At 37.3% G+C, this 10,402-nt stretch overlaps 3 protein-coding genes and 1 long non-coding RNA gene across 11 annotated transcripts; 1 reads left to right on the top strand and 3 right to left on the bottom strand.

Moving 5' to 3' along the window:
* Positions 1-218: 218 nt before the first annotated feature.
* LOC120005226 (ankyrin repeat-containing protein ITN1-like) lies at positions 219-2,951 on the bottom strand. The gene is made up of 4 exons (XM_038854741.1): positions 2,343-2,951; positions 1,624-1,773; positions 976-1,541; positions 219-885 (listed from the first exon to the last, which is right to left on the bottom strand). The coding sequence occupies exons 1-4, from the start codon at positions 2,833-2,835 to the stop codon at positions 271-273; spliced, it is 1,824 nt and encodes a 607-aa protein (XP_038710669.1). The 5' UTR covers positions 2,836-2,951; the 3' UTR covers positions 219-270.
* Positions 2,952-3,092: 141 nt separating this feature from the next.
* On the top strand, positions 3,093-5,370 carry LOC119982329. 8 transcript variants are annotated; one of them, XR_005464349.1, is made up of 6 exons: positions 3,093-3,199; positions 3,313-3,682; positions 3,912-4,074; positions 4,354-4,413; positions 4,915-4,999; positions 5,077-5,370. It is a non-coding gene; the product is annotated as an uncharacterized LOC119982329 (long non-coding RNA). The 8 variants fall into 8 exon arrangements; XR_005464351.1 differs by having other exon boundaries at positions 3,129-3,215; XR_005464347.1 differs by having other exon boundaries at positions 3,143-3,682; positions 4,054-4,118.
* An 852-nt stretch (positions 5,371-6,222) lies between these two features.
* Positions 6,223-7,600, bottom strand: LOC120016443 (F-box protein CPR1-like). The gene has a single exon (XM_038869227.1). It carries the CDS (start codon positions 7,524-7,526, stop codon positions 6,567-6,569), a length of 960 nt encoding a protein of 319 aa, XP_038725155.1. The 5' UTR covers positions 7,527-7,600; the 3' UTR covers positions 6,223-6,566.
* Positions 7,601-8,222: 622 nt separating this feature from the next.
* Positions 8,223-9,484, bottom strand: LOC120005092 (F-box/kelch-repeat protein At3g23880-like). The gene has a single exon (XM_038854550.1). The coding sequence runs from the start codon at positions 9,453-9,455 to the stop codon at positions 8,334-8,336; it is 1,122 nt and encodes a 373-aa protein (XP_038710478.1). The 5' UTR covers positions 9,456-9,484; the 3' UTR covers positions 8,223-8,333.
* Between the last annotated feature and the right edge of the window lie 918 nt (positions 9,485-10,402).

The raw sequence follows: 10,402 nt of genomic DNA, 5'->3' as shown, positions 1-10,402 counted from the left end.
TTTTGTACTAATGGATTGAACCAGTAGGAGTTGTTTCGGTTTTCGTGAATTTCCCCTTTATTTAACCACGCTCTGCATTAATAGATTTATGTGTCGTCGTTTTTGACTTTTCCATTGCTGCTTTGTGTACTAGTAGTCTGATACAATTACCACGCAAAGACAATACATACAAAAATGAAAGAAAATGACCTGCAACGTTGACATAGAGAGACATATCAAACAGTCAAAACATGCTTAGTGAAAAATTTATTGCCATACCAAGTCTCACAACTAGTAGATAATTTCCTTACTTTGCTGACCAAATACACTAGGACCATTTGTTAAAAGGACTATTTCAACCAGGAGAGGGAACTGCAACCAAGCAAATAAGCTTGCCGGAAAAACAGCTAATAGAACGATTGGAATCAGAACAAATCCCGATTGATGAGAAAGAACTATGTACATGGATGCACTAAAGGCTATTAGCATTGATGTTATTGAGATAAACAAGCTAACTAGGCCAATACTTAATCTCATTGGCAAGGACTTGAGAAAATCTTCCTCCGCATAGCGCGAAGTGAGTATACCCAAGAACATCAGTACTGATGTTGATGAAGAAAAGAGAGCTATGGCATCTGATGCAGCGAAAACCATGAATGACAAGTTGTTTAAAAAGATGGGAATTCCTTTATCGCTGTTGTTGCCGCCTGGTACTGTAAATGCGGATGCAAACACTACTGTCGCGACAAGTGCTGCTACAAATGTGTAGGATGAAGCTGTGTCTTTCATCCATTTCTCACCTTCCTTGACTAATTCTCTGTGCTCTTCAGTGAACACCATTCTTGGAGTTTTTCCTGTTCTGTTTTTATTTTCTATGAATGATGGTTGGATAACTTTTTCCACTTCCTGTACAAAACAAATCATTGACAGTCAAAATGAGATGATTTGTTCAAAAAAGGACAATCTTCAGTTTAGTTTGGATGACTCAAATCATACCTTGAACCATTGCAGCTCCCTTTGCATTTGCAGAGCTGCACCCAAAATCCTCTTCGATGGTGCTAACTTTCCTGCTAAATGCAAGATGTTGTTGCCATAGTGGTCTGTTGATCTTGTCGCGAAACTCTTCTGCATACTCATTTGGTACAACAGATTGAAAACGTTTTCTTGGCGGTGAAGGACTGCTAGGTGAAATATATTTTGATTATCGTCATCACAGAGCCAAACTGAGTAAGGATAGGCCTTAATAATCATGGTAGCAATCTCATGAATGCCCATTCTCGCGGCCTTTAGTAACGGATTTCTCAATAAACTTTCAGGTGTTAAGCCAGTCAGTTTTGCAGTTTCATCGCATATTTGTCTGACTATTTCAAGTGCATGCTTGTGCATCAACTTTGAGTCATAGCTGTGCTTTATCAGCCCAAACCTTCTAAACTTACATGAGAAGTTCTTCCAAATCGGACTGATATGTTTTGCATCAACACACCAAGTGCCACACCCAGTTTGATTTTCCTCATCAGTGATTCCACTAGACAGTTCCACACTTCCACCATCAACATAAATACCTATAGAAATACACCAGACTCCAAATTAAAATGGTGATGAAAGGAATTAGAAAGGAAAATTTTGGGGGATTGGGAAACCGACTCTTATATACCAAGCGTCTGCAGTATCCGAGCTGAGAACCACTTGGAAATGCATGAGGCCTTTCTGCTAATGTCTCTAATGCAGTTTTCCCATTACGGTCTCGTTCAAGACCTAAATTCGGATACATTTCCAATACATAACGAGCAATGCCTGCACACAGACATGGACTGTAACCGTAAGAATCAAACATAGTAACTAATGCAGGACCTTCCATTTGGTTAACATAGATTCTACTAAAAGTTCAACTTGTTACCAAGCACAAATCTGTTTTTTTTTTTTTTTGGTAATCGAGAACAACACCATACAATACGCTTTGGACATCTTATATGAGTCTAAACTCGGGCCTTCAAATTCATGTGCACAAAATTTTTTGACTGACGACAGGAATGCCAAAGACAAGTGTGTAGTCAAAAGGGTATTTATTTAGTGAAAGCTCAAACTGATAAGAGAAGTGAGTCTTTAACATTTAGGGTTTGCTCGTTTGAGGTGTTCAGGGGTGTTGGTTGGGATGTGTTGGGTTGGGAGGTGTTAGGATTTTTATATATAACCTTATAGAGAGGTTTTATCCCAACAGTCCCGAACGCCTGAAACGGTCAAAGGTTAAGAGGTGTTCCCGAACACTTCCCAACCCAACGCCCCTGAACACCTTAAACGGGCAAACCCTTAACAATGAATCTAACAAATATCATGGAAAATCAATCATATGGAGTTGTACTAACCATATAAATCGGCAGTGAAGAGATGATTAACAAGATTGACACCAACTTCCCCAGCAAATACAGTCGGATCCAAGTTCTCTGTCTTTGGTAACAGAAACCGAACAGTATCTTCATGACCGTGCTCTGCAGCACAATGAAGTGGAGTATCATCAATGCAGTTCCTCAAAATTAGCAATCTTGAATTCTTTGAAACCAAGATTCGAGCAGCTTCAGTGTTTCCTGCTATTGAAGCAAGATGAAGAGCTGTGCTTCCAAATGAGTCGCCCAGTTCCAGTTCCCTTTCACTCATTCTCTGCACCAACTCCTTCAAAAAGTGTAGGTTGCGCCCTGTTCCGGCCGCTATGTGGAGAGGTACCTCGAATTTGCAAGTGATATGGGCAGTGAAAGCGAGCGGATCTGAATTGTGAATTCTATCGGCTTCAGTCCAGTCACCTTCTAGTGTAGCTTTGTAGAGTCCCAAGTACTCTGTATAGTGCCGACGGGTCCCTGCCATTTTCTGCTCGTAGAGAAGTCGACCAATGGAGGGTTGCTTCAACTTCAAAATCAAATACAGAAACTCTGATGGGTTTTCAAAGGAGCAAAGCAACTTGTTTGGATTGAAAAGCACAATAATTGAGAGATGCAATTAAATATAAGGGGATCCACAACTTGGATTATTTAAATGTATAAACTAATGTAGACTTGCAAGTTGGAAGATCCACCTAACCTCATTAGACTGACTAATGTTACTTACCCGCATCTTGACTAGTCATCTATCTATCTATCTATCTATCTATCTATTACTATCTATAAAATTGTAAGTGTAGGCGTGATTTGGCGGCGAGTTCCCTCCTCACTTTGTACTCTCGCGTGTGGATGTATATATCTTCAAACGTACCGTTGGATTGCTTTCTTTCTTCTAATAGATGGCTATGATGGGCAGTTGCTTTTCATTTGTTTGTTTATATAGTTTTGTCTTTTTTGGTCCCAGTTTGTGCACGTGTCAACGCAAGGGTAGTAAACATCTGAAATCTGGTGCATGCACCTGCTTTTACTTCGCCTGAGGCCTTGCTTTTCTTGGGTTCATGCATGGGGATTGGAGTCTTGCTTTCTTCTCCCCTCCCAATACAACTCAGCGACCCATCGTTGATCTTCTTGGGTTCATCGTTCATCTTTGCAATTCTTTGCTCTTTTCATGTTGGGTGATTAGATCCACTCATCCGGTGCGTTTCTGTGGTTTTTTCCCAGGTCATCGATTACATGGGCACATGCGAGCCTGATTTGACTCAGGCATATCTCGGATCTCCGTCGATTCTCCCGCGTTCCATGGAATTGCACCTTCGATTTCGTCCGTTGTCAAGGTTTCTTCTCACTCTTTAATTTCCTGATTTTTAAATTTTTGGGAATTAGATTTCATGTAAAGCTTACCGAAATCTCTGGATCTATTGGTTCTAAGGTTTGATTCTTTTGCTTTTCCATTTTTGTCTATTCATTGAGTTGGGTCAATTGAAGTGGTCATTTCTTATTATTCTCAATTCATATGACTGCAAACAGTAAAAACTCAATAGTTTGTATACTTGGAATGGTTAGAAGTGAATAAGAGGAGTGAAGAAGGGTGCAACGCTACACTGATTTATGTAAACGATCTATTCAACTGAGTGAAGAAGGATTATTATCTGAAGAGAGTTATAATATAGCACTATCAATCATGCTCTTTCTATTTGTGAAGCAGAATACAGTCGGGAAAAGGAAGGTTAGCCTAACACTTGAAAAATTCAATATCATGTGGTTGCAACTGTGAGTTCTTTAACTTGGTTTGTCTTAGGTGTGTTAAATCATCAGTTAGCTTTAAATCATTATGTGATAATTCTTTGTTTCAAGTATTGGTTTTAATGGCCTTTGATCAAAGAGTCCTAAGACTTTGGAAGAACTTTTTTTCTACACTTTTTTGATGGTTTGGTCAATGCGATGTTTCAAGGCATGCATATTTGGTCATTTGAGTTCAGGCTTATGGTTCTCAAACTCTTCGCAGGTAAGGAGTAGAGCTCTAACTAATATCTCCAAAGATCATTATGCTTTGATGTTGGTGGTGGTAATGCTGTTGAAACTTAATTTCATTTAGATCTCATTTCTTGAATTTAGTTGTAAGCCAGTAATTAGGATGCTATTTCAGATGTATAGATTCATATGGTGTTCTTTTTTATTCTTCTTTTTGGTTTGTGTGAAGGTATGTGATTACCTTACCAATAAACACTCTTTTTTGTGGTTATTAATCACATTTTCTTTTCTCTCATATGTTTGTCGTTGGGTTCCATCTTTGTTCTTTATTGTTGATGTGCTTTTATTTTCCTTTGCAACGGTCATTGATGAAAATAGAAGCAAAAAATTTTAAAAATACTAAACTGGGTGATTTTTTCCTGCTTATTTTCTGCCACTTGATGCTGGTGATGGATTGTAGCAGTTATAGGTCAGGACATGTTGCCCAGTTATGGCATGAACTCAACAAATAAAATTACACAACAATTGGTCTATATTGATGCTCATGAACCCTTGATTTGATTTTCTGTTCTCTGTTTCTTTTGTGGTGCAACAGGAAACTCAGCAGCTTCTCATTCAACCAAGTGCGGCGTATCGGTTTCTCTCACATAATTGAATTATCATTTCCTTTGACATTTTAGGTTTGCCCTGTTCAATGTCTCGGTTTGTGTTTTATATTGAAGCTCTTACTTTGACGATGTCGTTCTTCAATTGACAGGGGGCTTGCGTGGAGGACTAGGTTAACTTTTCAATGGCCACTACAGGACACAACCGAATGCTTTGACCAATTTTCCAATTGACAAGGGGCTAGGATAAACTTCAATATAAGTTCCCTCTCTATTTGTTCTCTATTTCAAAGCGCATTTTGTGGTATTGTTTAAGTCTTCCATTTTTATTATTGTTATCCTTTACAAACTCTAAAGATTTTTCACCACGATTATTGTACAAGTACAAAGATAATGATATGTTATAAACAGAGTGGAATAAACTAAAGATATGAAGTTTACATGAATTATTATCCAACCATAACAATATAAGTCCCGCTGCAACGCGCGGGCACCGTAACTAGTTTATCATAAATATACAAGTAGGGTATATTTAATATCCATTCACATTAATTGGGGTCTTAAGAATTTTTCAATAGAGTTATTAATATCCATCCATATTAATTGGGGTCTTATGAATTGTCTCACATTTCCAAATGCCTTTTAAAGAGTGGCCCAAAATCCCTGACATAGATTAGGTGAAGCATGTATGCATGAGTAATCACAGAGGATGCTTTGATTGGGCTCAATCAAAGACAAAGAACCTTAACCATATACAATGGATGAGATTATCAATATCATTACATCAACCTTATTTTCCCTCCTTTGGAAATAAATAAATCAATATATATAAAAGATGAACTCAAGTCTCATTGAGAAGTGTAAGTTTGCATTGGATGCATTTCCTAATTGAAAAAAGATTCACTGAAAATCCCACAAATTTCATTAATAATGAAATCAATCACACAATTTCCTAATTGAGTATCATAATCAAATTGAGGAAAAAAAATGTCTCGATTCGTCAAGCTATCTAGCCGGTACCACCATGAATGGCCTTGAGTTTCTTCACTTGAGCATCATCAAGAAAACTAGTCTTCTTCACCATTGCATGCAGAGGACAAGGCAAAATCGCAAAATCGAGGATTTGGAGTCCAGGGTCAGGGCTACTAAAGCTAACAGTAGCAATAGAATTAATTCCAGGAGCATTGATTTGGAAATACAACAACCCTTGTGGAAACAATGTTGTGAAACAGGTCCTCGCAAACAACAATCAGATAATAAGAATAACAAACAAAGAATAATTAAAGCAGAGAAAGAAATAATCAACAAATCTTTTGTTACATCACTAGAAATATATTGATAACAAATTAATTGGGAAGAAGAGAAGAAATAAAAACCAAGAAAAAGGAAATACAATTTATAAAGAATGATGATCCCTTTGCCTCTTCTAGTTCCACATCCGGAGTTTCTCACTTGCGCCCATTGATTGAAACAAGACTTTCTTCATAATTTAGGACTTGTAATGAGAATTTAGATGGGAATTTAGACCTATGAAACAGAAGTTTTTTAAAACTACCACTAGATTCATACAAGGCTAGCTGCCCATCAATCAATTCAAAAAACAATCCGCCATTCTTCCAAAATCCTAATGGCTTCAAAAATCCTAATGACTTCTAATCGCACAGATGGGTCCAATACTCACTTGTTTCACCCAAGTCTCCTTCACAGCCATCACCCATATATTAACGGATCCTACTATCCCCTCCTTTGGGTAAGCAATGACAGCAAGTGATCCATCGAAGATCGCGAGTTCTGCACGGAATTTGCCACGAGGACGGCCAAAATCTGGTAGTGGGATTGTTTCAAACACTTCATCAGCCATATCAAATGATAGTATATAGTAATCTTCCTCCTCAAAAGCCCACCAATAATAGAATCCATTGTTGCATACATTGTCCACAATGTACCAAAGTATTCTAACATCAATGGCAGGTAGTAGTTTTCTCCAAGATTCAGTTTTCAGGGAGTATAACTCTATCTGCCGAGTAGACCCATTATTGTATAAAGCATAATCAACAAATCTCAGCATCTTGTAGTCATTTCTTTTGTTATCAAAACCAAACCCATACGAAAGACACAACGACCTACGCAAATCAGGAGGCTCCAATTGGGAATCAGGGAGTCTCTTCAATTCCCTTGTAGCTGGATTCCAAATGATAACAAAATCATCTCCACACACACAATATAAACCTTTAACCGGACCCACAACTAGGTTGAATTTGCCAAAACACACAGTAGAGATGGCTTCTATAACCGTAGGGATCTCGTCACCGTCATCTTTGATGATAGATATCATGGGTTCAGAGTTGTGAGAGCCATCCCTCCCGATGACGCAGCGGACATTAGAATTAAGAATGGTTTGCTTGTGATGGTGTTCTGCGACAAAATTAGGGTTTCCGATGAGATCACACCAAGATTTGCAGACGCACCTGAATCGTAGCAGAGACTTTCCCGGAAGAGATACTAGAATGTCTGTCACCAAATCTTCGGGGATTTCCGTAATCTTCATGGCCTCCATAGCAGGAATGTTCTTCTCCTTGGCTGTTTCTGAAAACAAATTCATATTCCTGAGTCCTTGATTTGGTTGAGGTCTTATTAATATACAATACAATAGAGGTAAGAAGAAACGTGTTTGTTTTGACTCCCGGTTCACAGACCAAACACAACAAAAACCCTTATAACTAATAGCTATTAGGATTTAGGGTTACAAACAAACAAACAGCCCCTACTATTTCTTATTTTGAGATATAAAATATTTTTCACAATTTTCAAAAAATAATAAATAGAAAGTATATTAGATTCTAACCTTTAGATCATGTACTCAATTATGGGATTTAAAAAAAAGAAAAGTTAACATGTTACACACCTTGTATCCAATGGTTTGGAACCACTTAGGTTTTTCAAACATTTTCTTTAATTAATTCGATTTCTATCCAACAAAAAATACAATATTAATTCAAAATCAAAATCGGACCTATGCGTAACGGACACATGCCCCCAATGACTTCAAAGATTTTCTAATACATATGTCCTAGCCCTAATTCAACTCTTTTGTGTACCATTTACCTTGTCAACCCAACTGCCCAAACCTCTCAATCTCTCATTCTCCCAAGAGAGCCCCCTTCTGCCTCTGTTAATTAGCTCGACATTGCAACAAGCGATTTGCAATAGCTCGAATCATCTTTCAATTTGCGTTGTTTGTGTCAACTACACATGTATGGATATGGTTTATTTGTGGATGCATTTTCAAAATATGAAATTAATTGGTAAGAAGAAGAGATAAAAAAAAAAAAAAAACCAAGGAAAATGACATACAATTTATATAGAATGATGATCCCTTTGTCTCTTCTAGTTCCACATTCGGAGTTTCTCACTTGCGCCCATTGATTGGAACAAGACTTTCTTCATAATTTAGTACTTGTAGTGGAAAATGAAACGGAAGTTTTTTTATACTACCACTAGATTCATACAATAGTAGCTGCCTATCGATATCTTCAATAAACAATCCACCATTCTTCCATAATCCTAATGGCCTCTGAATCGCACAGATAGGTCCAATACTCGCTTGTTTCACCCAAGTCTCCTTCGCAGCCATCACCCATATATCACCGTATCCTCCTATCATCCCCGTCTTTGGGTAAGCAATGACAGCAAGTGATCCATTGAAGATTGCAAGTTCCGCAAGGAAATCGCCAAAACAACCATTGAAGCCAAAAGAACCATTGAAATCAGTACAAGGAATACCAAGAGATGGTAGTGGCATTGTTTCAAACACTTCATCAGCCATATCAAATGATAATATACAAAAGTCTTTTTCCGTCATACCCCACCAATAATAGACTTCATCCTTGCATACGTTCTTCATAGTGAACCTGAGTAGTGTAACATCCATCTCCATGTCAGGTAGTTTCCTCCAAGATTCACTTTTTAGGGAGTATATCTCTATATGCCGAGTACTCTCATCCATGTATAAAAGATAATCAACAATTCTGAGCACCTTGTAGTCATTACTTTTGTTATCAAAACCAAACCCGTATACATGACCCAATGTGATGCCCAAATTAGGAGGCAGCAACTGGGAATCAGGGAGTCTCTTGATTTCCCTTGTAGCTGGATTCCAAATGGTAAAAAATTCATCTCCACACACACAATACAAACCATTAATGGGACCCAAAACTTGGTTGAATTTGCCAAAACACACACTCACAAAAGAGATGGCTTCTGTAACCGAAGGGATCTCGTCACCATCATCTTTGATGATGGATATAATGGGTTCATAGGTAGAGGAGTAATCTCTCCCGATGACGAAGCGGACATCGGAATTAAGAGTGATTTGCTTGTGATGGTGTTCTGTGACAAAACTAGGGTTCTCAAAGAGATCGCACCAAGATTTGCAGACGCACCTGAATCGTCGCAGAGACTTCACGGGAAGATATAATAGAATGTCTGTCACCAAATCTTCGGGTATCTCCATGATCTTCAAGTCCTCCATAGCAGGAACGTTCTTCCACTTGGTCCTTGATTGAGGTCTTATTAATATACAATACAGGTAAGAAGAAACGTGTTTGCTTTGATTCACGGTTCACATACCAAACACAACCAAAACCCTATTACTAATAATACTCCTATTAGGCTTAGAATAGGCCAGCACATCCTCTTTCTTATTTTAATTAGGGGTGACAAAAAATCAATTCCAGATTGGACAACATCACGTATTTATAAAAAATTCACATGTTCAAACCCTAACCCGGATTGAATTTCGGACATACTTAACTGATCAAACTCAGATTGATTTAAATCCGGATAAGTAAATCAAACAATAACCTAATCCGGTTTAAAGTCTGAACAAGTAAACCGAACAAGATTTGTGTGTTTAGACCCGGGCCCGATTTTAAACAAACAAAAATTTCGTGTTTGGACCCATATTTTCAACATATAACTTATTTTCAAACTTAGTTTAATCCGGGCAGGATAAATTCAGTTATCTGGACCAAATAGAGTTTTGTCACCCTTAATTTTGATGTATAAATTTTTTTTCAAAAATTCCCAAAAAAATAAAAAATAAAAATTATGTAAAATTTTGACTGTTGGATCATGTGTTTAACTATTTAATCTTTTAAAAAATGAGCAATTATCAATAAAGACACAATGAAAAAGACGTATGTTCTAATAAAGACAACATAAAAAAAAATTATTAATAAGAACACAACTCATCAAATGACATATATATCTCTTTTCATTTGAAATTTTTTTAAAGTGTTAACCATGGACGCCTTTTTCCTTTTTTATTTTTTTCCCCTCTTGTATATGTTGCTTTAATCTTAATAAAAACTCAAACTTATCAATAAAAAAAGAAAAGATAGAATCCCATATACCATGCATGACTTAGTAAATGGTTTAAAAATCAACAACCATAAATTAAATGAAAAGGTACCATAA

The sequence above is a fragment of the Tripterygium wilfordii genome, chromosome 2 (genome assembly GCF_013401445.1).
Source record: "Tripterygium wilfordii isolate XIE 37 chromosome 2, ASM1340144v1, whole genome shotgun sequence".
In the NCBI taxonomy this organism is placed as follows: domain Eukaryota; kingdom Viridiplantae; phylum Streptophyta; class Magnoliopsida; order Celastrales; family Celastraceae; genus Tripterygium; species Tripterygium wilfordii.
Note: the sequence above shows the minus strand (reverse complement) of the source record. Positions and strands in the feature narration are given on the sequence as shown.

Bases quoted from the DNA above. Each gene is read 5' to 3' on its own strand.
- LOC120005226 (XM_038854741.1), bottom strand. From the start codon at position 2,835: ATGGCAGGGACCCGTCGGCACTATACAGAGTACTTGGGACTCTACAAA. The intron at 1,774-2,342 runs GTTAGTACAACT...GTCTGTGTGCAG, and splicing joins CTTCACTGCCGATTTATATG to GCATTGCTCGTTATGTATTG. The intron at 886-975 runs GTATGATTTGAG...TGTTTTGTACAG, and splicing joins GGGAGCTGCAATGGTTCAAG to GAAGTGGAAAAAGTTATCCA.
- LOC120016443 (XM_038869227.1), bottom strand. From the start codon at position 7,526: ATGAATTTGTTTTCAGAAACAGCCAAGGAGAAGAACATTCCTGCTATG.
- LOC120005092 (XM_038854550.1), bottom strand. From the start codon at position 9,455: ATGGAGGACTTGAAGATCATGGAGATACCCGAAGATTTGGTGACAGAC.